This window comes from Oncorhynchus nerka, linkage group LG8, assembly GCF_034236695.1.
Source record: "Oncorhynchus nerka isolate Pitt River linkage group LG8, Oner_Uvic_2.0, whole genome shotgun sequence".
In the NCBI taxonomy this organism is placed as follows: Eukaryota; Metazoa; Chordata; class Actinopteri; order Salmoniformes; family Salmonidae; genus Oncorhynchus; species Oncorhynchus nerka.
The window spans coordinates 36767353-36792610 of NC_088403.1; the positions used below are offsets into that span (position 1 = coordinate 36767353).

Sequence of the window (25258 nt, forward strand, 5' to 3'; positions counted from 1 at the left end):
TGTGTTATTTCATAGTTGATGTTTTCACTATTATTCTTCAATAAAGAAAATAGTATAAAAAAAAAATATATAAAAAAACTTGAATGAGTAGGTGTGTCCAAACTTGACTGGTACTGTACGTTAAAGACTATTTAAGCTACTGGATGATATCTTAGGCCTAAAGAACAGAGAATGGTTCTGGAATTTTAGGGTAACAAACCACACAAGAAAAACAAAGGAGTTCAGGAACATTATTCAAGGGAATGCATTTGAAGGCAGGATTTAGATAATCTAAAATACAGCACAAAGAAAGAAAGATGATTATAACCCATTGTATATCACAACTTTACTCTTCAGAATATTGCAGCAGAATGTAAACACAGATGTGTGTTTACATGGTTTATTGATTCTATTCCCGATATAGAATAGGGCATAACAGACTAATGTCTTTGAATACAGTCAAGGATGTTGTATGTTTACAAAGAGAGCCACATCATTTAGTCTCTGTCAACCTTTAACCATCTGTTTGAATTAAATATAGAAATAAAGACAAATAACACGTAACTCTACCACAGAGTTAAATTAAGATAAGTCATGAATGTTCTTCAAATCAACTAACATTTCTTTAAACCATACAGTATAAAACACAGATTCTTGCTTTACAATATGGCTTTCACATTTTTCAGTCTCTTCCTCCAACCAAATTACATCATTCAATGTACAATTCACAGTTCAAATGTACATAATAAAACAACTTGTACTCTTCAAAGCTTTCTTCACATGAAATGCATTTTCTCACATTTCGGGCCAGGGATGTTTCCTGAGCATGATCTCATCACAACAGGAAAAACTCCTGGCCTTACTCATTTTAAATAGAAAAAGTATAACCTATAGGTTAATAACTGGGTTCCTCCTGTTCAGTTCAGGCTACCACATAAACCTCTGTACAGCTGGACTATTTGGCCATTGAAAAGTCTTGTTGATGAAGATGTACAGCGTGGCTGCGTTGACGGCTGTATAGAACAGGAACTCCAGCACCAGTCTGGTGAGGGAGGGCAGGGGCATGTGGAGGCGGTAGAGCAGGTACGGAACAATAAAGTACCTGAACTCTAGCAGCTTCTGAGGCACTGTGGCCACCACCAGACACACCAGGAACGCCAGGCTCCAGAACAGTGACCGGGACTTCAGAGTGTCCATGAAGTTCCACGCTGCAAACACGTATGCCGGGATGAGGGCAAAACGCACCACCTCATGCTTCTGGAAGATCCTCTTCCACACGTAGAAGGCGAAGTGTCTGTTGTCGGCCAGGAGGTACTTGTGTATGAAGGTGAACTTCCACACTAGGAGAAGGCAGAGTCCCGTGATCAGTAAGTAGAGCAGTGGCTGCTTCTTGAGGTTCTGGATGAAGCGGAGAGCTCGGTGGTAGCACAGCGATGTGGGGCTGGAGAAGAAGAGGGCAAAGGAGAAGAAGTAGAAGAGCTGAGGGAAGTTGAGACAGGCCTCGTGACTGGATCTGTCTCCGACTACAATCCCATCATTCAACACAATGAATGCAATAAAACCCACAGCAACGAGAATGTACGGCCACGCCACTAACATCACAGCCTTCACATGATTGGCTGTGGTCAGGAATTCCAACAGGAAACGCATCACTCTCTTCACCCCGCTTACGGAGAAAGGTATCTGACAGGGCCTTTTTTTTATCGTCCTTTTTCTTCGACTGTTCCGTCCTCCAAGTTTCGTCCATCTTGTTGGCCACAAACGTGCTGGCGCAGAACGCCACCCAGATGATGTTGGTCTGGCGGAAGAATATGGCGAAGACGCTGATGAGTGCCGAGGCTTTGTGACAGCCGTACAGGGTCATGAGGTACGTGAAGAGAATGAAGAAAGTAGATCCGGCATCTGTGTAGTAGAGGAAGTTGAAGAAGTAGAGCACGGGGAAGGTGGACAGGGACAGGGCTGAGAGAACTCTGCGGGAGGCAGTCTTAGTCTGAAAGAGAAACCATGGTTGTTATGACTAACAAAAGGAATGCAATTGAAGCTTTAAGGACATTCAATAATTTTTTAAAGGTCTTTTAATTTATACCAAACTTATTTGAGTAAGGTGAGTAAAAGTTGGACTGGAGCAAAAGCCTGCACAGTGCACACACTGCAGCTTGCCACACGAGCTGGCCACCCTTGAGGATGTTATAAATGTAATAACATGTAAAGACATTATTACCTTCTCTTTAAGGTGGAGCTTGCAGATGATGAGATACAGCAGGTAGAGGATACCACAGTTGAAGAGGAGGTTGATGAAGCGCAGCATCGCCGTAGAACACACTACCTTCCCTGTGAGGTCCACTAGCCACACCACTGGCTTGATCACACCCACTGACGCCAGGTACAGGCCAGGAGGCGTGGTGATCATTGGGTCCCACTGGAACAACAAAGAGAAAGGAAAAAGATCCCGTTAAAGAGCCTCTACTACATCATTAAACATAAAAGGGTTCATGTTTTTCAAGTTAGAGAGATGCCAAATGGTTTAGTTACATATAGGGATATATACCACTGCAGAATTACAATACTTTTCAGAATTCAGGCATATTATCCACAATAATGACCAGCGATAGTCTGATCTGTCTATGTTCATCGTCACAGATGGTTTAGTTAAGGGTTAAAAAGTCAATCTAGCAATCTGTCACAATATTCCAAGGACAAGCGTTGCGTTAATCCGACAAGCAACAATATAACAAAATCAAGGAAATTACATTGACATAGCAAAACAATACCTCGTTAAACTTCCCGTAGCAGTATTTCTGAGTTTGGCGGACGTGACATATTTCGACCATGTAGGGCTCCCTTTGCTCCAGAGTTATTTTGGAGAACAGGAGACAAGAAAACAAAAAATTGGTGCTGCAGAGAGCAGTGAAAATGTACCTTTCGAATTTCTCCATCTTCACCTACGAATTCTGAACTAACGCAGAAATAATTCTAAAATTAGCTAGATACGTATATATGGTGTACACTACATACGTTTAATTTCAAGTTAAGTAAGCATGAAATTGAAATAAGATTACAAAAATATATACAGATCTTTCCATCTAGCTAAAACGGAAAAGTTTCAATTTTTTGACAGCTTGGTGGTCCGTCAGTGAAAGGTAGTCCGTACGGAAGCTGTTTTAGAATTCTGATGTCCCTATCAGTATCATTTCACAAATAATGTAATTGCTTCGCTGTTGTACACACGTTTAAAAATGCGAGCATATATGTATTATATTTTATTTCATAATATGTATTAACAATTTACAAGTTCAGCATACAGATTTGTTTTCGAGTAAAACCGGAACCTTTTAGATTAATTGTGCTACTTTGTTTTTGTTCCCTCTATTTATTTTTTTAACCACGTGAGATGGTCTAACATATGTTCGGCTCTTGTTTCATCCACAAATTCGTTTTTCTTCCGTTATGTATTCAACTCAAGAATTGGAACTCTTTCCTGATCGTACTGTAACTCAGTTGCTATTCAAAGATGTCAGAAACGTCGCAGAATTGAGGAAAAATGTCATGGAAGGATAAACCCGTCTATGGTGAGACAATGTAACTAGCTGGCTAGACATTTTGGTTTGATGTAATGTATGAATGCTTGACTGAAGTTGATGCAATGATCCACACATTTATTTTTGCAGATAGTGAACCCCTTCCAAGTTGCTAGTGGCAGCAAACAAGGCAGTCCATGTACATAGCACGAGGAGACAAGGAGTTTATATTCCGAAATCATCTACAACCTTTCACCCACTAATAATATTCTGCCCTTGAGTTGCGTTCCCATGCAAAACTACAAAAATAGTGAAAAAACATCATCACAGCGGGCTCAAGCACAAGAATAACTGCACACGGTGGTTATGTTTCTACGTTCATCAGCCAACAAAGCCTCTTATCCTAGGGAAGACCAGCAGTCTACGATGCAACAACCAGAGCCAGGTGTTCAACAGAGAGAGATGGAAGAGCCTCTTCAGCACATTGGGACCAAGTCTCAATCTACAAGATCAAGGTCATCAAAACAGTCAAGCAGATCCTCAACGGCGAGTTCTGCAGCCGTCAAAGCACGCGCCAAGGCGGACGCAGCACGCGCACAAGTCTCTTATGCTGAGAAGGAAGCTTCTGTGATGAAACAAAAGGCAGAAATAGAGGCCAGCTTGTTGAAGCAAAAAGCTGACCTTGAGGCAAGTTTATATGTTCTCCAAGTTGAGAGAACAGCTGCTGCTGCGTTGGCTGAAGCTGCAGCCTTTGAAGAAGTTGTAGGATCAGAACGCAGAGAGCTTCGCAAAGAACTAGACACCGGGACACAGCCCTTAAGTCCAGTCCAACGTACATGTGAGTATGTGCAACAACATGCTAGGCCCTACTTTGCTGAACTTCCATTTGAAGTGGAGAAACAAGAGCTTAGTGTTGACCCAGCTACATGCCATAATCCAGAAAGTAGCAAACAACAGAACATGAGCAGAGACTCTCCGTTCAAAAGAAATTAACAGCAGCATGGTGGAAATGGAAAGCAAGCCCACTTCCAGTCACACACACACAACTTCCCTGAGTCACAAGTGGCACCAGACCTCATCAAGTACCTCCTACGACGTGAGATGGTGAGTTCAGGACTCCTGAAGTTTGATGATCGCCCTGAAAATTATTGGGCATGGAAAGCATCCTTTCTCAATGCGATCAGAGACTTGAATTTATCAGCCAGGGAAGAGTTAGATCTAATTACCAAGTGGCTAGGGGCAGAGTCGTCTGAGCAAGCAAACAGAATTAGATCTGTCCATATTTTCAACGCAACAGCAGGGCTTAACATGGTCTGGCAACGACTAGAAGAGTGCTATGGTACACCCGAAGTGATCGAGAATGCACTGTTGAAGAAAATGGATGATTTTCCAAAACTGGCTAACAAAGACAATCACAAACTAAGAGAACTAGGTGACATTCTTCTCGAACTGGAGTGTGCTAAAGTAGAAGGGTACCTTCCAGGCCTCGCTTATCTGGACACATCTCGGGGGGTAAACCCTATTGTAGAGAAACTTCCATTCAGTTTACAAGAAAAATGGATAGCACAGGGATCCAAATATAAGGAGGACTATCGGGTAGCATTCCCACCATTCTCGTTCTTCTCGAGATTCATCAGGAACCAGGCGAAAATTAGAAATGACCCCAGCTTCACCCTCTACACCTCAACTAACCAGGTGTCCATGAAAAGTGAGAAACCTGCCAGGTACAGCAGCAAGACACCTGTGACTGTATACAAGACAGATGTGTCATCTGAGGCCTCAGACCACCAAACCAAACCCAGTAAGACAAAGGTTGAAAACCCTGACCGTCACTGCCCAATACATAACAAGCCTCATCCTCTTAAAAGTGTTGTGGGTTTAGATACAAAACTCTAGATGAGCGCAAATCATATCTCAAAGACAATGGCATTTGTTTCCGATGTTGTGGGTCAACTCAGCACAGAGCTAAAGACTGTAAGGTTTCAATCAAGTGCTCTGAGTGCGACAGCGACAGGCATCTTGCTGCTCTGCATCCAGGCCCAGCCCCTACAAATACATACACCGCTACAGCAGAGACAGATAATGGCGGGGAGCAAGGTGACGATGCTCTTCTATCTGTCACCTCAAAGTGTACAGAGATCTGTGGTGAGGCAGTCAATCCAAGATCATGTTCAAAAATATGCTTAGTCAAAGCTTATCCGGCTGGGAAAAGAGAGAAAGCTGTCAAAATGTATGTAGTGCTTGATGAACAGAGTAACAAATCTCTGGCCAAGACAGAGTATTTCAGTCTCTTCAACATCAATGACAACTCTGCTCCATACACCATGAAGACGTGTTCTGGGGTAACAGAGACTTCAGGCAGGAGAGCCGTCAACTTCATGGTGGAGTCTATAGATGGACACATGCAGCTCACTCTCCCTACTCTGATAGAGTGTGATACGCATTATCTTCCAAGAGAATTCTCTTCGATTATAATCACAGCCGTATATATCCCCCCCCAAGCAGACACATCGATGGCTCTGAACGAACTTTATTTAACTCTTTGCAAACTGGAAACCATTTATCCGGAGGCTGCATTCATTGTAGCTGGGGATTTTAACAAAGCTAATCTGAAAACAAGACTCCCTAAATTTTATCAGCATATCGATTGCGCAACCAGGGGTGGTAAAACCTTGGATCATTGTTACTCTAACTTCCGCGACGCATATAAGGCCCTGCCCCGCCCCCCTTTCGGAAAAGCTGACCACGACTCCATTTTGTTGATCCCTGCCTACAGGCAGAAACTTAAACAAGAGGCTCCCACGCTGAGGTCTGTCCAACGCTGGTCAGACCAAGCTGACTCCACACTCCAAGACTGCTTCCATCACGTGGACTGGGACATGTTTCGACAAGGTCAGATGAAAATATTGACGAATACGCTGATTCGGTGTGCGAGTTCATTAGAACGTGCGTCGAAGATGTCGTTCCCATAGCAACGATAAAAACATTCCCAAACCAGAAACCGTGGATTGATGGCAGCATTCGCGTGAAACTGAAAGCGCGAACCACTGCTTTTAATCAGGGCAAGGTGTCTGGTAACATGTCCGAATATAAACAATGCAGCTATTCCCTCCGCAAGGCTATTAAACAAGCTAAGCGTCAGTACAGGGACAAAGTGGAATCTCAATTCAATGGCTCAGACACAAGAGGCATGTGGCAGGGTCTACAGTCAATCACGGACTACAAGAAGAAACCCAGCCCAGTCACGGACCAGGATGTCTTGCTCCCAGGCAGACTAAATAACTTTTTGCCCGCTTTGAGGACAATACAGTGCCACTGACACGGCCTGCAACGAAAACATGCGGTCTCTCCTTCACTGCAGCCGAGGTGAGTAAGACATTTAAACGTGTTAACCCTCGCAAGGCTGCAGGCCCAGACGGCATCCCCAGCCGCGCCCTCAGAGCATGCGCAGACCAGCTGGCCGGTGTGTTTACGGACATATTCAATCAATCCCTATACCAGTCTGCTGTTCCCACATGCTTCAAGAGGGCCACCATTGTTCCTGTTCCCAAGAAAGCTAAGGTAACTGAGCTAAACGACTACCGCCCGTAGCACTCACTTCCGTCATCATGAAGTGCTTTGAGAGACTAGTCAAGGACCATATCACCTCCACCCTACCTGACACCCTAGACCCACTCCAATTTGCTTACCGCCCAAATAGGTCCACAGACGATGCAATCTCAACCACACTGCACACTGCCCTAACCCACCTGGACAAGAGGAATACCTATGTGAGAATGCTGTTCATCGACTACAGCTCGGCATTCAACACCATAGTACCCTCCAAGCTCGTCATCAAGCTCGAGACCCTGGGTCTCGACCCCGCCCTGTGCAACTGGGTACTGGACTTCCTGACGGGCCGCCCCCAGGTGGTGAGGGTAGGCAACAACATCTCCTCCCCGCTGATCCTCAACACGGGGGCCCCACAAGGGTGCGTTCTGAGCCCTCTCCTGTACTCCCTGTTCACCCACGACTGCGTGGCCACGCACGCCTCCAACTCAATCATCAAGTTTGCGGACGACACAACAGTGGTAGGCTTGATTACCAACAACGACGAGACGGCCTACAGGGAGGATGTGAGGGCCCTCGGAGTGTGGTGTCAGGAAAATAACCTCACACTCAACGTCAACAAAACTAAGGAGATGATTGTGGACTTCAGGAAACAGCAGAGGGAACACCCCCTATCCACATCGATGGAACAGTAGTGGAGAGGGTAGCAAGTTTTAAGTTCCTCGGCATACACATCACAGACAAACTGAATTGGTCCACTCACACTGACAGCGTCGTGAAGAAGGCGCAGCAGCGCCTCTTCAACCTCAGGAGGCTGAAGAAATTTGGCTTGTCACCAAAAGCACTCACGAACTTCTACAGATGCACAATCGAGAGCATCCTGGCGGGCTGTATCACCGCCTGGTACGGCAACTGCTCCGCCCTCAACCGTAAGGCTCTCCAGAGGGTAGTGAGGTCTGCACAACGCATCACCGGGGCAAACTACCTGCCCTCCAGGACACCTACACCACCCGATGTTACAGGAAGGCCATAAAGATCATCAAGGACATCAACCACCCGAACCACTGCCTGTTCACCCCGCTATCATCCAGAAGGCGAGGTCAGTACAGGTGCATCAAAGCTGGGACTGAGAGACTGAAAAACAGCTTCTATCTCAAGGCTATCAGACTGTTAAACAGCCACCATTGAGTGGCTGCTGCCAACACACTGTCATTGACACTGACCCAACTCCAGCCACTTTAATAATGGGAATTGATGGGAAATGATGTAAATATATCACTAGCCACTTTAAACAATGCTACCTTATATAATGTTACTTACCCTACATTATTCATCTCATATGCATACGTATATACTGTACTCTACATCATCGACTGCATCCTTATGTAATACATGTATCACTAGCCACTTTAACTATGCCACTTTGTTTACTTTGTCTACATACTCATCTCATATGTATATACTGTACTCGATACCATCTACTGTATGCTGCTCTGTACCATCACTCACTCATATATCCTTATGTACATATTCTTTATCCCCTTACACTGTGTATAAGACAGTAGTTTTAGAATTGTTAGTTAGATTACTTGTTGGTTATCACTGCATTGTCGGAACTAGAAGCACAAGCATTTCGCTACACTCGCATTAACATCTGCTAACCATGTGTATGTGACAAATAAAATTTGATTTGATTTGATGATGCCAGACGATAGGATGGAGATTCCCTCCCCCGACATTGCGTTTCATTCTCCCCATCTGCAACCAGTTATGGACAGAATTCCAGCTGTGGACCCAGACGCTCCCATCCTCCTGCTCTTAGGACGAGACATCTTAAGGGTACACAAGGTACGAGAGCAAATCAATGGGCCCCACGACACTCCTTATGCACAGCGACTCGACCTCGGGTGGGTCATTGTGGGTGAGGTCTGTCTGGGAACGGCTCACCGACCAGCCAATGTTAACGTGTTCAGGACAAACATACTTCAAAATGGTCGCACATCCTATCTGAGCCCTTGCCCTGACATCATCCAGGTAAAAGAGAACTACAACAGCGTAGCTCAGAAACACATCTCTCCCTCTACAGTGCACTCGAGAGATCCAATCACAACTGTGAACACAGACAGCCTGGGATGTTCCGTGTTCGACAAAACACAAGACGATGATAAACCAGCACCATCAGTGGAGGACAAAGCCTTCTTGGACATTATGGACAAACAGGTTTTCCAGGATGATGGAAACAACTGGGTGGCTCCACTACCCTTTCGCCCCAATAGACGTCGCCTTCCTAATAACAGGGAGCAGGCCATGAACCGTCTCACATCACTTCGCAGGACTTTAGACAAAAAGCCTGACATGAAGCGTCATTTTATTGACTTCATGCAAAAGATGCTGGATAACGACCAAGCCGAACCTTCACAGCCACTAGAGGGAGACAAAGAACGTTGGTATCTGCCCATATTTGGTGTTTACCATCCACAAAAGCCTGAACAAATACGAGTAGTATTTGACTCCAGTGCTAAGTGTCAATGCGTGTCACTTAACGATGTTCTGCTCAGTGGTCCAGACTTAAACAACACACTCTTGGGTGTCCTAATGCGTTTCCGCAAGGATTGCATTGCACTAACAGCAGATGTGCAACAAATGTTTTACTGTTTTGGTGTACGTGAGGATCACAGAGATTACTTAAGGTTTCTCTGGTATGAAGACAACAACCCAGATAGAAACATAACTGAGTACAGGATGAAAGTCCATGTATTTGGGAACAGCCCTTCACCAGCCGTAGCCATCTACTGCATGAGACGAGCAGCACTACAGGGTGAGAAGGAACACGGGTCAGAACCCAAGCAATATGTAGTGAGGAACTTCTACGTCGATGATGGTCTGACATCAGTAGCTACTACAGAAGAAGCTGTCAACATTCTAAGAAAAACACAAGCAATGTTGGCGGAGTCCAACATGAAACTACACAAGATTGCATCCAATAGCAAAACAGTTATGGAAGCCTTCCCTATGGAGGACCGTGCGAAAGACTTAAAAGATCTGGACCTAGGAGTGGATCCTCTCCCCTTTCAACGGAGTCTGGGACTTTCTTGGAACCTGGAAACAGACAGCTTCTCATTCCAGGTGTCCCACAATGAGAAGCCTTTTACGCGGAGAGGCATCCTGTCCACAGTGAATAGTCTTTATGACCCCCTTGGGTTCGTGGCTCCAATAACAATGCAAGGTAAAGCCTTAATCAGAGAACTCTCTTCTGATCAGAGTGAGTGGGATGCCCCTCTTCCCACAGGAAAAGAAGAGGAATGGAAAATGTGGAAGGAATCTTTGATGGAGTTGGAACATATGAATATACAGCGGACCTACATCCCAGTCTCCTTGTCTACCACTCAAAGAAGAGAGCTACACATCTTCTCGGATGCTTCTACAGTAGCCATAGGAGCGGTAGCCTACCTGAGAGTTATTGACTCGGAAGGTCAATGCCATGTTGGATTTGTCATGGGGAAATCAAAATTGGCCCCTCGTCCGGACCACACTATCCCACGCCTAGAACTGTGTGCGGCTTTGCTAGCTGTTGAGATGTATGAACTGATCAAAGACGAAATTGACATTGATATACATGCAGCCAAGTTCTACACAGACAGTAAGATAGTTCTCGGTTACATCCACAATGTCACCAAAATATTCTATGTTTATGTTGCCAATAGGATAACTCGCATCAGGAAGTCTACCCATCCAGATCAGTGGTGCTATATAAACACTGGCAGCAATCCAGCAGACCATGCAACCAGGCCCATACTTGCTGCGCTCTTAAAACACACTAGTTGGTTCTCAGGTCCACCGTTCCTGACCCAAACAAACTCGAGTAAGCCTGAGAACATCAATTTTGACCTTGTAGAGCCTCACACAGATGCAGAGATTCGACCAGACGTCACTGTCTTTGCCTCTAAAGTTTCTGGAGCTCAACTCGGCTCTCATCGCTTTGAGAGGTTCTCAAGCTGGAAAACTCTCAATCGAGCCACAGCACGACTCATTCATGTTGCAAGATCCTTCCATGAAGGTGCAGACAACACCAGCTGCAGAGGCTGGCATGACTGTAATAAACCATGCGGTACAAGTGAGTTGTCACAAGCCAAAACAGCAATCATTCACTGTGTGCAACATGAAGCCTTCAGAGAGGAATTCAAATGCATTGAAAAAGGAAAAGAGTTCCCAAAGCAAAGTACACTCAAAAAGCTGAACCCAGTGATTGATGAGGATGGGTTGCTGAGGGTGGGAGGCCGCTTATCCTCCGCCGACATGTTATTAGACGAAAAACATCCTCTCATCATCCCACGGACACATCATGTTGCCACTCTGCTGGTAAGACATTATCACGAGCAAGTGGCTCACCAAGGCCGTCATTTTTCAGATGGAGCTATTCGAGCAGCAGGCTTCTGGATTATTGGGAGCAAACGTCTGGTCTCTGGTGTCATTCACAAGTGTGTCACCTGCCGCAAGGTTAGAGGGAGGCTAGTTGACCAAAAAATGGCTGACTTGCCTGCAGACAGACTCACATCTGAACCACCATTCACCAGCGTTGGACTTGATGTGTTTGGACCATGGAATGTCATAACTCGTCGCACTAGAGGTGGTAGTGCAGACTCCAAGCGCTGGGCGGTGCTCTTTACATGTATGTCTACTAGAGCAGTCCATATCGAGCTTATCGAATCCATGTCCAGCTTCATCAACGCGCTGAGGCGTTTTTTCGCTATCCGTGGTCCAGCAAAAGTGCTAAGGTCTGATCGAGGTACAAACTTTATAGGTGCCTGCAGGGAACTGGGTATCGACACAAATGACTCAGAACTGACTAAATACCTCTCAGATAAGGGATGTACTTGGATATTTAATCCTCCACACTCGTCTCATATGGGTGGTTCTTGGGAGAGACTCATTGCCCAGACGTATTCTTGATGCTATGCTGTTTCAGACGGGCGTCTCACTCCACTCGTCTCACACATGAGGTCTTGAGCACTCTTATGTCTGAAGTTATGGCAATAATCAATGCGAGACCCTTAGTGTCAGTATCAACCGACCCTGACATGCCTACCATTCTCACACCCTCAATGTTACTTACACAAAAGACCAGCGCTACCTCAGCCCTTTCCGGATACTTCAGCATGAACGACCTTCATGGAAAACAGTGGAAGCAAGTCCAGTGTCTCGCTGACACCTTTTGGAAAAGGTGGAGACAGGAGTACCTGACAACGCTGCAGAGACGCAGAAAATGGACAGCAGAAAAGCCAAATGTAAAAGTGGGAGATGTTGTCTTATTGAAAGACAGTCAGGCACACAGAAATGACTGGCCAGTCGGGCTTGTGGTAAAAACCTTTCCCAGTACTGACAAAAAGGTTAGGAAAGTAGAACTAAAAATTGTCAAGCAAGGAGCTGCTAAGGTGTTTCTGAGACAAATCTCAGAGATTGTTGTTCTTCTTTCTGAAGCATCCTAGAGACAAAAGATAAAAATAGAAAGGACATTATTTGTTTCTTGATATGTTTTATTTAATAGTGGCACAATTTCATTATACCAGGCGGGGAGTGTGCTGCCATCCTGTTAGAAGGTAACAGATTATTTTATTACAATGGTTAAATTGGATTTTCATTGTGTTCAATGGTGTTATTTGCCCCCTAGTGGCGCTTTCTGGTACTTAGAAAGACAACGCAAACGGGAAGTTCAGAATTTGTTTTGCACGCATAGAAGCAGCTACAAACAACGCTACGGTGCAGGTCTTTCAATGTAGTTATTTCTTGTCACGCTTCAGCCTTGGAAAAATATTTGTTTGTAAGTTAGATTCAAGCATATAGCTAATGATGATAATCTTGTTATTGATAGAGTTTCTTACATATCAATGTTGGTTGCATTTACTCACAAATTGCAATGCCTTTAATGTATGTCGTTAGCTGTATTACTTTGCTCATGCGTCATGCAAACGAATTGTAAAATATACAATACTGTAGTTTTGTTACTGTTTCTAGTGTAATATGCTTTGTTATTCTACATAGATGGTTATACATTATTAGAGTAATGAAAGGAGCAATTACCAAATGGTTAACAATTAGCTATATGGTTTGGCATCATTGCCAGATGCATGGTACCTTAGCGCGTGCTTTGTATTTATGCAACTTCAAATGTTTAATGTACAGCTACAGTATGTCGGTGTGAATTGAACACTAAAGTATATTCTTTTCTGTATTTTGCAGTTTCACAACATAAACGTTTTCAATATATTCATTCAAGAAAAGTCACGCCTTGGGAGTTTTATTGAAGACTTAGTTGTTAGCTATCTGTCTAGTTTTGCATGGGAACGCAACTCAAGGGCAGAATAAATAATGTAAGAAGCCTCTAAAAGTATCACACACACATTGACACACCTTTCTAAGTAATATCCCATCCTAATGTCTTTGACACATTTTCCTTTAGATTTCAGAGGCTTTCAAGAGGCTTGGGATATCAGACAGTGATAGTGCTCTTCTCATAGTTCTGGTCCATCCCAAAGAGGAGAAGCAGCACATGAGTGACATCATTGCCAAGGTGGACGGACAACAGATTCCAGTTGAAGATGTCTCCATGTTGACCGACCCTGCTAAGATCAAAAAGGTTGGTCTTGTTTTTCTTTGTCAGTCTTGTTTTTCCTTTGAGTGTTGGGCGCACACACACACTAATATAATATTTACAGTGCCTTCAGAAATGATTCAGATCCCATGACTTTATCCACATTTTTGTTTACTTTACAGCCTTATTCTAAAATGTATAAAAAAATATATAATTCCCAGCAATCTACACACAATACCCCATAATGACAAAGCGAAAACAGATTAATTAAAAATAAAAAAACATATTTACATAAGTATTCAGACCCTTTGCTATGACACTCGAAATTGAGCTCTGGTACATCCTGTTTCCATTGATCATCCTTGAGATGTTTCTACAACTTGATTGGAGGCCACCTGTGGTAAATGTAATTGTTTGGACAGGATTCGGAAAGGTACCACAGTTGACAGTGCACGTCAGAGCAAAAACCTTGCCATGAGGTCAAAGGAATTATCCGTAGCACTCCGAGACAGGATTGTGTCGAGGTACAGATCTGGGGAAGGGTACCAAAAATGTCTGCAGCATTGAAGGTCCCCAAGAACACAGGGGACCCATCATTCTTAAATTGAAGAAGTTTGGAACCACCAAGACTCTTCCTAGAGCTGGGCACCCGGCCAAACTGAACGATCGGGGGAGAAGGGCCTTGGTCAGGGAGGGGAGGGGACCAAGAACCAGATGATCTCTGACAGAGCAACAGAGTTCCTTTGTGGAGATGGGAGAACCTTCCAAGGACAACCATCTCTGCAGCACTCCATCAATCAGGCCTTTATGGTAGAGCTGCCAGACTGAAGCCACTCCTCAGTAAAAGGCACGTGACAGCCTGCTTGGAGTTGTCAAATGGCACCTAAATGACACGATTCTCTGGTCTGATGAAACCAAGAGTGAACTCTTTGTCCTCAATGCCAAGTATCACGTCTGGTGGAAACCTGGCACCATGGTGGTGGCAGCATCATGCTGTGGGGGTGTTTTTCAGCGGCAGGGGCTGGGAGACTAATGTCCTTGCTTCAACAAAGCACTGAGTAAAGGGTCTGAATACTTAGGTAAATGTGCTTTTTTATATATATATATATATATAATACATTAATACATTTGCAAAAATTTCTGAATGCCTGTTTCTGCTTTGTTATTATTGGTAGTTAGAAGTTTTGTATTTCGTCCCCTTTTTCCTAGTGTGCAATGACTACATCACGTTAGTGACTACAAACTTGTTGGATGCATTTGCAGTTTGTTTTGGTGGTGTTATGTTTTATTTTCATATATCATTCCTTTGTAGACAAATAATATAAATAATACAAATTCGCTGTTAGCCAATGCGAGAAAAGCAACATATTTGTCTCATCAACAGATCGTGGCAGTAGGCTACAGATAGAGGAGGTAGCCAGCAGCGCGTCAAGACGTGATCTTTTTTTGCCCTAAGTGTCTGAACACGAGATGGAAAATCACCATAGAGGGATTCTGTAATTTTGTCATGATAGAATGAGCACAATGTGATGGAGATCGTGATGCATTTGTACAATTCCTTGAGGCTGTGCAAGTGCTCCAGGGGAGATGTGACATTTTATATAAATGTGAGGATGGCTCTTCTAGCTCATGAACTTGGTTATGCAGCTCTTAAAATAAGAAAATAAGCACAGTTCTAGGGATTCCTTCCTTACATCTCTGCTCATATCAGAGACATGACAGGAGAGTGAAGGTAAATAAAAAGGGAGAGAAGCCCATTATTGTCCAAGTGACTTGCTGTCTATAAATAATCATATGTATTTGCTCCAGTAACTAGAAAGTGTTATTCAAAGGGATAGATATTTAAACGTGGGAAAATATAACTAGGCTATACAATAAGACTGTCACAAAAACAGTTGAAGTCAGAAGTTTACATACACCTTAGCCAAATACATTTAAACTCAGTTTTTCACAATTCCTGACATTTAATCCTAGTAAAAATCCCCGGTTTTAGGTCAGTTAGGATCACCACTTTATTTTAAGAATGTGAAATGTCAGAATAATTGTAACGGCGTTCGTCTGTTGAAAGAAGAGAGTCGGACCGAAATGCAGCGTGTAGGTTACTCATGACTTTAATGAAAGAATCGCGGTACAAGAAATAACTGAAATTAAATACAAAAACAACAGAACAGAACGTGAAACTAATTACAGCCTATCTGGTGACTACAACACAGAGACAGGTACAATCACCCACGAATACAAAGCGAAACTAAGGCTGCCTAAATACGGTTCCCAATCCAAGACAACAAGAATCACCTGACTGATTGGGAATCACCTCAGGCAGCCAATCCTATACCACACCCCTAATCAGCCGCGATCCCAAATAATACAAACCCCAATATGACAACAACATATAAACCCATGTCACACCCTGGCCTACCCAAACATATAACGAAAACACAAAATATATAGACCAAGGCGTGACAGAACCCTCCCCCTAAGGTGCGGACTCCCGGACGAACCTCAAAACCATAGGGAGGGTCCGGGTGGGCGTCTGTCCATGGTGGCGGCTCCGGCTCGGGACGTGGACCCCACTCCATTAATGTAATAGTTCCTCCCCTTCGCGTCCTGGGGTAATCCACCCTCTCCGCCGACCATGGCCTAATAGTCCTCACCCAGATCCCCACTGGACTGAGGAGCAGCTCGGGACAGAGGGGCAGCTCGGGACAGAGGGGCAGCTCGGGACAGAGGGGCAGCTCGGGACTGAGGGGCAGCTCGGGACTGAGGGGAAACCCAGTACTGAGAGGAAACCCAGTACTGAGAGGCAGCCCAGTACTGAGAGGCAGCCCAGTACTGAGATGATGCTCAGGCAGGTAGTAGGCTCCGGTAAATCCTGGCTGGCTGGCGGAACTGGAAGATTCAGGTTGACAAGCAGAACTGGAAGATTCAGGTTGACAAGCAGAACTGGAAGATTCAGGTTGACAAGCAGAACTGGAAGATTCAGGTTGACAAGCAGAACTGGAAGATTCAGGTTGACAAGCAGATCTGGAAGATTCTGGTTGTCTGGCAGATCTGGAAGATTCTGGTTGTCTGGCAGATCTGGAAGAGACTGGTTGTCTGGCAGATCTGGAAGAGACTGGTTGTCTGGCAGATCTGGAAGAGACTGGTTGTCTGGCAGATCTGGAAGAGACTGGTTGTCTGGCAGATCTGGAAGAGACTGGTTGTCTGGCAGATCTGGAAGAGACTGGTTGTCGGGCAGATCTGGAAGAGACTGGTTGTCGGGCAGATCTGGAAGAGACTGGTTGTCGGGCAGATCTGGAAGAGACTGGTTGTCGGGCAGATCTGGAAGAGACTGGTTGTCTGGCAGATCTGGAAGATCATGGCTGACTGGCACTTCTGGCGGATCCTGGCTGACTGGCACCTCTGGAGGATCCTGGCTGACTGGCAGATCCGGAAGAGTCTGGCTGACTGGCAGATCCGGAAGAGTCTGGCTGACTGGCAGATCCGGAAGAGTCTGGCTGACTGGCAGATCCGGAAGAGTCTGGCTGACTGGCAGATCCGGAAGAGTCTGGCTGACTGGCAGATCCGGAAGAGTCTGGCTGACTGGCAGATCCGGAAGAGTCTGGTTGACTGGCAGATCCGGAAGAGTCTGGTTGACTGGCAGATCTGGAAACTCCGGCAGCGCAGGAGAAGAGAAAGGCTCCGACAGCGCTAAACAGGCGGGAGACTCCGGCAGCGCAGGAGAGGAGACAGGCTCTGGCTGCGCTAAACAGGCGGGAGACTCCGGCAGCGCAGGAGAGGAGACGGGCTCTGGCTGCGCTAAACAGGCGGGAGGCTCCGGCAGCGCAGGAGAGGAGACAGGCTCTGGCTGCGCTGAACAGGCGGGAGGCTCCGGCAGCGCAGGAGAGGAGACAGGCTCTGGCTGCGCTAAACAGGCGGGAGACTCCGGCAGCGCAGGAGGGAAGGAAGGCTCTGGCTGTGTTGAACAGGCGGGAGACTCCGACAGCGTAGGAGGGAAGGAAGGCTCTGGCTGTGTTGAACAGGCGAGGCGCACTGAAGGCCTGGTGCGTGGTGCTGGAACTGGTGCTACCGGATCGAGGACACGCACAGGAAACCTGGTGCGGGGAGCTGCTACCGGAGGACTGGTGTTTGGAGGTGGCTTTGGATAGACCGGACCGTGCAGGCGCACTGGAGCTCTTGAGCACCGAGCCTGCCCAAGCTTACCTGGCTCGATGCCCACTCTAGCCCGGCCAATATGAAGGGCTGGTATGTAGCGCACCGGGCTATGCACCCGCACTGGAAACACTGTGCGCTCCATAGCATAACACGGTACCTGCCCGGTCTCTCTAGCCCAACGGTGAGCACAGGGAGTTTGCGCAGGTCTCCTACCTGGCATAAACATACTCCCTTCTAGCCCCCCCCCCAATAATTTTTTTGGGTTGCTTTACGGGCTTCCTTGCCAACCGTGTTCCCTCGTATCGTCGGCTCCTATCTTCGGCTGCCTCTGCTCTCCTTAGTGCTTCCACCTGTTCCCATGGGAGGCGATCTCTTCCGGCCAATATCTCCTCCCAAGTGTAACAACCTTTACCATCCAACACGTCTTCCCATGTCCATTCTCCGAATAACTCATCCTCCTTTTGCTGCTCCAGCTGTCGCTGCCTGTTTATACCAGCGCCTCTCCGTTTTAGCCGGCGTGTTTTCCTTTTCGACTCCATTCGCCTGTAGCCCTCTTCGCACTGCTGAAGCGAATCCCAGGCGGGCTCCTGCACTCTCTCCGGGTCGGCCGCCCACCTGTCGATTTCCTCCCACGTCGTATACTCCATGCCTCTACCGTCCATAACGTCCTCCTTTCGCTCCTGCCAGTTTTCACGCCGCTCGGTCCGTTTGTGGTGGGTGATTCTGTAACGGCGTTCGTCTGTTGAAAGAAGAGAGTCGGACCGAAATGCAGCGTGTAGGTTACTCATGACTTTAATGAAAGAATCGCGGTACAAGAAATAACTGAAACTAAATACAAAAACAACAGAACAGAACGTGAAACTAATTACAGCCTATCTGGTGACTACAACACAGAGACAGGTACAATCACCCACGAATACAAAGCGAAACTAAGGCTGCCTAAATACGGTTCCCAATCCAAGACAACAAGAATCACCTGACTGATTGGGAATCGCCTCAGGCAGCCAATCCTATACCACACCCCTAATCAGCCGCGATCCCAAATAATACAAACCCCAATATGACAACAACATATAAACCCATGTCACACCCTGGCCTACCCAAACATATAACGAAAACACAAAATATATAGACCAAGGCGTGACAATAATAGTAGAGAGAATGGTTAATTTCAGCTTTTATTTCTTTCATCACATTCCCAGTTGGTCAGAAGTTTACATACACTTAATTAGTATTTGGTAGCATTTCCTTTAAATTGTTTAACTTGGGTCAAACGTTTTGGGTAGCCTTCCACAAGCTTCCCACAATAAATTGGGTGAATTTTGGCCTATTCCTCCTGACAGAGCTGATGTAACTGAGTCAGGTTTGTAGACCTCCTTGCTGGCACACGCAGTTCTTCCCACAAATATTCTGTAGGATTGAGGTCAGGACTTTGTGATGGCCACTACAATACCTTGACTTTGTTGTCCTTAAGCCATTTTGCCACAACTTTGGAAGTATGCTTGGGGTCATTGTCCATTTGGAAGACCCATTTGGGACCAAGCTTTAACTTCCTGACTGATGTCTTGAGATGTTGCTTCAATATATCCACATAATTTTCTTGCCTCATGATGCCATCTATTTTGTGAAGTGCACCAGTCCCTCCTGCAGCAAAGCATCCCCACAACATGATGCTGCCACCCCGGTGCTTCACAGTTGGGATGGTGTTCTTCGGCTTACAATCCTCCCGCTCTTTCCTCCAAACATAATGATGGTCATTATGGCCAAACAGTTCTATTTTTGTTTGATCAGACCAGAGGACATTTCTCCAAAAAGTATGACCTTTGTCCCCATGTGCAGTTGCAAACCGTAGTCTGGATTTTTTATGGTGGTTTTGGAGCAGTGGCTTCTTCCTTGCTGAGCGGCCTTTCAGATTATGTAGATATAGGACTCGTTTTACTGTGAATATAGATACTTTGTACCCGTTTCCTCCAGCATCTTCACAATGTCCTTTGCTGTTGTTCTGGGATTGATTTGCACTTTCGCACCAAAGTAAGTTAATCTCTAGGAGACAGAACACGTCTCCTTCCTGACCGGTATGAAGGCTGCGTGGTCCATGGTGTTTATACTTGCGTACTATTGTTTGTACAGATGAACGTGGTACCTTCAGGCGTTTGGAATTGCTCCCAAGGATGAACCAGACTTGTGGTGGTTTGCAATTTTTTTTCTGGGGTCTTGGCTGATTTCTTTTGATTTTCCCATGATGTCAAGCAAAGACGCACTGAGTTTGACGGTAGGCCTTGAAATACATCCACAGGTACACCTCCAATTGACTCAAATGATGTCAATTAGCCTATCAGAAGCTTCTAAAGCCATGACATTTTCTGGAATCTTCCAAGCTGTTTAAAGTCACAGTCAACTTAGTGTATGTAAACTTCTGACCCACTGGAATTGTGATACAGTGAAATAATCTGTCTGTAAACAATTGTTGGAAAGAAATACTTGTGTCATGCGCTAAGTAGATGTCCTAACTGACTTGCCAAAACTATAGTTTGTTAACAAGAAAGTTGTGGAGTGGTTGAAAAACAAGTTTTAATGACTCCAATCTCTGACTTCAACTGTATACATACAGAGTTGGCTACTGGGCTGTATGATTACTGAGAAATGTACTTTACGTACAGTAAAAATATGCTGATATTTTTTATTTTACTAGGCAAGTCAGTTAAAGAACAAATTCTTATTTAGAATGATGGCGTACCCTGGCCAAACCCTAACTCAGACGATGCTGGGCCAATTGTGCGCCTCCCTATTTACACAGTGTAAAGGGATCATCAACGAGGGGCTATGCGTTCTATGGAAAATAAGGAGCGACATGGAAGCAGTGTTCTACGATGCTGTAGCAGAGTGGAACTAACCTTCCACTGATTTGCATTATTTTCCAGAGAATGCATGGAACCCAGAGTTATTTTTCCCTTTTATACCATGGCTATAATGTAATACATTTGCTGCTAGAAATGTGTTTGACATCCACTAAAGTAGCTAGCAAGTTAACTAGATAGCTACAGTAGTTGCCATGGTAACCACAGACTTGCTAGTTTAGCGAACCAGGCCATCAGTCCTAGCTTGCCATTATGAAAATCTAGTTCAACAATGCCAATAACGTTTTCAATTTGACTTTTGCTTTCAAAAGCAGCTCAAACATAGAAGAAGAAGAATGAACTGTAGCCATTGAATTCTACCTTGGCGTAACAGGGAAATAGTGCATGCTCCAGAATGCCAATCCCATGAAAAGGGAAAGTGGGGTTACTGAGGAGGATTTTAGGGAATTGGAAGGAGTCACACAGATGACTGTGCCCAAAACGTCTCAGGCTCTAGCAAAGCAATGAAGCAGGAAGCAGCACAACGTATGTGGGCCAGATCAGTCAGTCGATGAGATGCTCTCAGATGGTGACAGTACTGCATACAAGGCAGTTGTCACATTAGATCCTTAACCAGGCATTAAGATATGAAAACTGGAATGCATCAATCATGCCCACAAGAGGATGGGAACAGCGCTACGGAAACTTAGTGCCTTGGGGGAGAGATGTAATAAAATATAAGAATCTAAACTTCTATTACAGGGGTGCAGTTCTTGATAACCAGGGTGATGTAGAGGGGATAAAGACTGCTGTCTGGTTTCTCCATTCTATGTCAACAGACAACCTATACTCACAGTAGATGCTCGTCATCTTGGTTCTGGCACAAAAACTATGCAGGCAATATATTATTTTGATCTAGAGGTTGCACAGAAAATGGTGCCTGTATAACATAGGATGTCAAATGACAACCTCCTCAAAAAAATGAAGCACGGAGGAACGCAGAATGGAAATGAATCTCGAAATTCCGTAATATGGTGCCCCAAAACAGTCTTTGTGGGCAAAAGCCGCATTGCTGCAGGCAAGGCAGCCAGTATGGCAGTAGCCACATTTGACAAGGGTGCCACTGCTGTATCAAATGTGATGGACAGATTGTGGCTTGACAACATTTCTGATGACACTGGATGCAATCAGAGAGGAGGGTGAGAGGCATGTTGTGAGAGCTGATGCTGTTTCAACAGTGTGTGCCAAGCGTAGTCGAAGACACAGTCCAAAATGTTAACAGGCTCCAGCAACAACTCAAGTAGTGCCTTACATTATGGGGCTGGCTGGCATAGCTAATTCATCCATGAACTTCTGCACACTTCATCAGCCTTTTATGTGAAAAATAATAACGCAATTAACCTATCTTTATCAGCCATTTTCTCAAAATGACCTGTTTCCCATGCGCCAAGTATTTTTCTCAGCCTTCAAAAGAGGTACATTTACACTATTCCACACACTGGTTCTTAGGACTTATAGACAAACTTGTCCAGAGGCTTTTTTTTTAAATATCTCGTAGAATTTTTATTTCAAGTGGCATTTTAACTGTAAATGTGTGCAAAATATCGCCTTGATCACACCGACAGAGTCATTGCATTTTGGTACACCGGAAGTACATTCATTTCCAATGGAGAGCTGCGTTTGCCTTGCAGCATTGCGTTGCAGTGTGTTCTGTGTTCAGATCTCCCGCCTCCTTGCTGTGATTTGCTGTTGATTCTCAATGGGATTCTGATTCTAAACTCCCTAACATCAGGGTCCGACCACCAATCACCCGGCTCTATTCAGAGACGAGGTACGAACAGATAGTTTCCATTGGATAACAGAGGACCCTCCCACTGAGCTGATTCAGACTAAGATGGAGTGTCTCTTCCGCTTCATCCACCAGATAACTCTCAGTGAGTCACATGACACGTTAGGGCCAGACACAGTTTGTAAGGAAGTGTCATTTAATAATACCTTTACCTCCCGTACGACTTAAACAGATTTAATGGGTTAAAAAATGTACACTTCGAAAGTGTTAGTGTCATGTTAATAAAGTGTTGGTAACTTGTTAATAACACAGCTCCTTGCACTGTGACCTTGAACATTAATGGCTCTGTGTGGATCATGCTGTCTCAGTCAATCAGAGCACTCACACCAGGACAGGTAAGCACTCTGTTGTTTCCCACACATAGACATGTAAGCCGTCTGGCTCACCCTTTTTCAGAGTTTTGGCAGTTGGTTTTGTTACTTCCTAGGGATGTTTTTTTCTTTTTTTTTGTAAAACTATGATTAAAATGTCTATAGGCCATTTTCAAATTGATTTTTTTGTCATTAGGTCAGCTTTTAGAAGTAAAGCCAACCCATGTACTGTTACAGTCGTTTTCGTTCATCTGTGTGAGCTGGTGCGTTAGTGTTAGTCCCAGTGTGTTATTCCTTAAGATCCTGATTAGCCAGCGAACAAAGGCCTATCATAGGCCCAACAAACGTAGGCAGCTGCTCCAGTGTGTCTCTGATTTCCCTGACAGGGATTACTCCAGACTCTAGTCAGGGCACAAAGAGCCTTGTCCACGCTTGGATTACCCCCTTTCTTCATGTGCTATCCCATAACCCACTGCTCTGAGAAAACAATATGGCCGAGACGCGTTTGTCTTGGAGCTCTGGGCTTGAGGCCAGAGTGCGGGTAGATGAATAGAGAAGCGATAGAGAATAGTGGTGTGTGTGCTCAAATGTGGAGGTTAGTTCAGAGGAACTAGTAGTCAATATTCAGCATCAATGTCTTCCACTAACATTAATTTTCTGTTCCTGTCTTATCTACCTTGATATTGAATGAGTAGCCTTGCTTCAAAAATTCCGTCAGTCTCTGCTCCCTACTACCCTCCCTTCTAACTTCTTATTCACTTCCCTCATCTCCCCCCAGGAGGGCCTCACAGAGCACACACTCCAACAGGGACGAGACCACATGAAGGAAGCCCCTGTGGCCAAGGAGAGGACTCCGGAACCAGCCAGCTGAGCCTGAGAAAGACTTCATAGGCCCATTATCAATATGGACCTAACCTTACCTTCCAGACTTCAGTCACACTGCTGATGGACAAGACTACTGTACTTCCACAGGCCTTATCCCATTCTCTGAACCACTACTGTAGAACAGAAGAGAACACGGATCATGCTTTTGGGCCTGTCCACTCATCAAAAAAACACACACTCAAAAACTTCCTCTGTACTGTTGCACTCAGTTGATACTTCTTCCTATTATGGTACTTGTGATGTACAGTATTATTTGATAGTGTGGACTGTGTAAAATCATATACATGGTAATTCATTCTCTTATTTATTTATTTGGACAGATTATTAGAAAATGTGAAATGCATATTTTAAAAATGATGGCTTTTGTTAAAATCCAAACAAACAGTGCCTTTTCCTTTCACCGAAACACATTTAGCATGGAACTGCATTCTTTTGAACTACTGTGTAAAATATCCAATATGTAAATAGAGAATAACTTGACTAAGTGATTAAACTTACAATTGTTTTAAATAAGTGATTTCTGTGGCCAGCAGAAAACCTCACTGAAGAAATCCAGTTGAGTCACTTTACATCTGTTTCCCGTCCTCTTCAACTCTCTCCAAAAGGGGGCGAACACGCATAAGTTATACTGAGTCTTCTAAACTTTTTCCTTATGCACTGTTTCTGGTGTTTAAAATAACAGTATTGATGTTATACCAGGTGGAATGTATAGGTAACTGCCTAAATAATGGAAACACTGGAGTAAATGATGGATACAAAGTATATTGAAAGCAGGTGCTTCCACACAGGTGTAGTTCCGGAGTTCATTAAGCAATTAACATCACATGATGCTTAGGGTGTATAAAATGCTGGGCAGCCCATTATTTTGACTGCCATGGCTATGCCCCTGTCCACAGGGCACAAGTAATCACAATGGTTTGATGAGCATGAAAATGATATAAGCCATAACTATAAGCCATGGCTGTCACCAGATCTGAACCCTTATGGGAGATTCTGGAATGGTCCCTGAGACAGCGTTTTCCACCACCATCAACAAAACACCAATTTATGGAATTTCTTGTGGAAGAATGGTGTCACATCCCTCCGATAGAGTTCCAGACACTTGTAGAATCCATGCCAAGGTGCATTGAAGCAGTTCTGACTCGTGGTGACCCAACGCCCTATTAAGACACTTTATGTTGGGGTTTTCTTTATTTTGGTAGTTACCTGTACCTGTTCAATAATTTTGCAGAGTATGCATTATTTCATTTAGTTCCATGCATACCTTCATTTTCAATGGTGATGTGATTTCCATGGGAATAAAACCTACAATTCGCCAAAAGTTGAATGAAAGCGCCATACATTACAAACAGGTGCAAGGGCCACTTTTTCATTAAATCAGGCTACATTAAGATGGATACCAACATAAATGGTAGGATGGAGGAAGCAATGGATTATAATCTAATTTCAAATGGATGATCTGGAGAGTTATGTATATTCTGAAAATAAATTCATAAACTGACCATAATAAGTGATAATCCAACTCCACAATACAAGTCCAAGCACATGGGCCAATTCTAAATCAATAAATTATTGTAAACTATTTA

General features: G+C 44.6%; 2 protein-coding genes across 4 annotated transcripts; one reads left to right on the top strand and one right to left on the bottom strand.

Moving 5' to 3' along the window:
* Positions 1–228: 228 nt before the first annotated feature.
* On the bottom strand, positions 229–3105 carry LOC115133741 (putative Dol-P-Glc:Glc(2)Man(9)GlcNAc(2)-PP-Dol alpha-1,2-glucosyltransferase). Its single transcript, XM_029667227.2, is given in 4 exon segments — positions 229–1677; positions 1679–1969; positions 2201–2398; positions 2751–3105. Coding segments are annotated over 4 exon segments (1425 nt in total). The 5' UTR covers positions 2916–3105; the 3' UTR covers positions 229–906.
* A 253-nt stretch (positions 3106–3358) lies between these two features.
* On the top strand, positions 3359–24185 carry LOC115133244 (EKC/KEOPS complex subunit TPRKB-like). Of its 3 annotated transcripts, XM_065021760.1 has the most exons (4): positions 3359–3548; positions 13284–13414; positions 13504–13680; positions 23566–24185. In XM_065021760.1, exons 2-4 carry the CDS (start codon positions 13382–13384, stop codon positions 23656–23658), a joined length of 303 nt encoding a protein of 100 aa, XP_064877832.1. In that variant the 5' UTR covers positions 3359–3548; positions 13284–13381; the 3' UTR covers positions 23659–24185. The 3 variants fall into 3 exon arrangements, with proteins under 3 accessions (XP_064877832.1, XP_064877833.1, XP_029522140.1); XM_065021761.1 differs by lacking the exon at positions 13284–13414; XM_029666280.2 differs by lacking the exon at positions 3359–3548 and having other exon boundaries at positions 12539–13414.
* Positions 24186–25258: the final 1073 nt, after the last annotated feature.

What these genes read in the sequence shown, in the direction of transcription:
- LOC115133244 (XM_065021760.1), top strand. Translation starts at nt 13,382, where the DNA reads ATGGGAACGCAACTCAAGGGCAGAATAAATAAT. An exon ending in TCAAGGGCAGAATAAATAAT is followed by an intron (nt 13,415 to 13,503) that starts GTAAGAAGCCTC and finishes ATTTTCCTTTAG; the next exon opens with ATTTCAGAGGCTTTCAAGAG. An exon ending in ACCCTGCTAAGATCAAAAAG is followed by an intron (nt 13,681 to 23,565) that starts GTTGGTCTTGTT and finishes ATCTCCCCCCAG; the next exon opens with GAGGGCCTCACAGAGCACAC.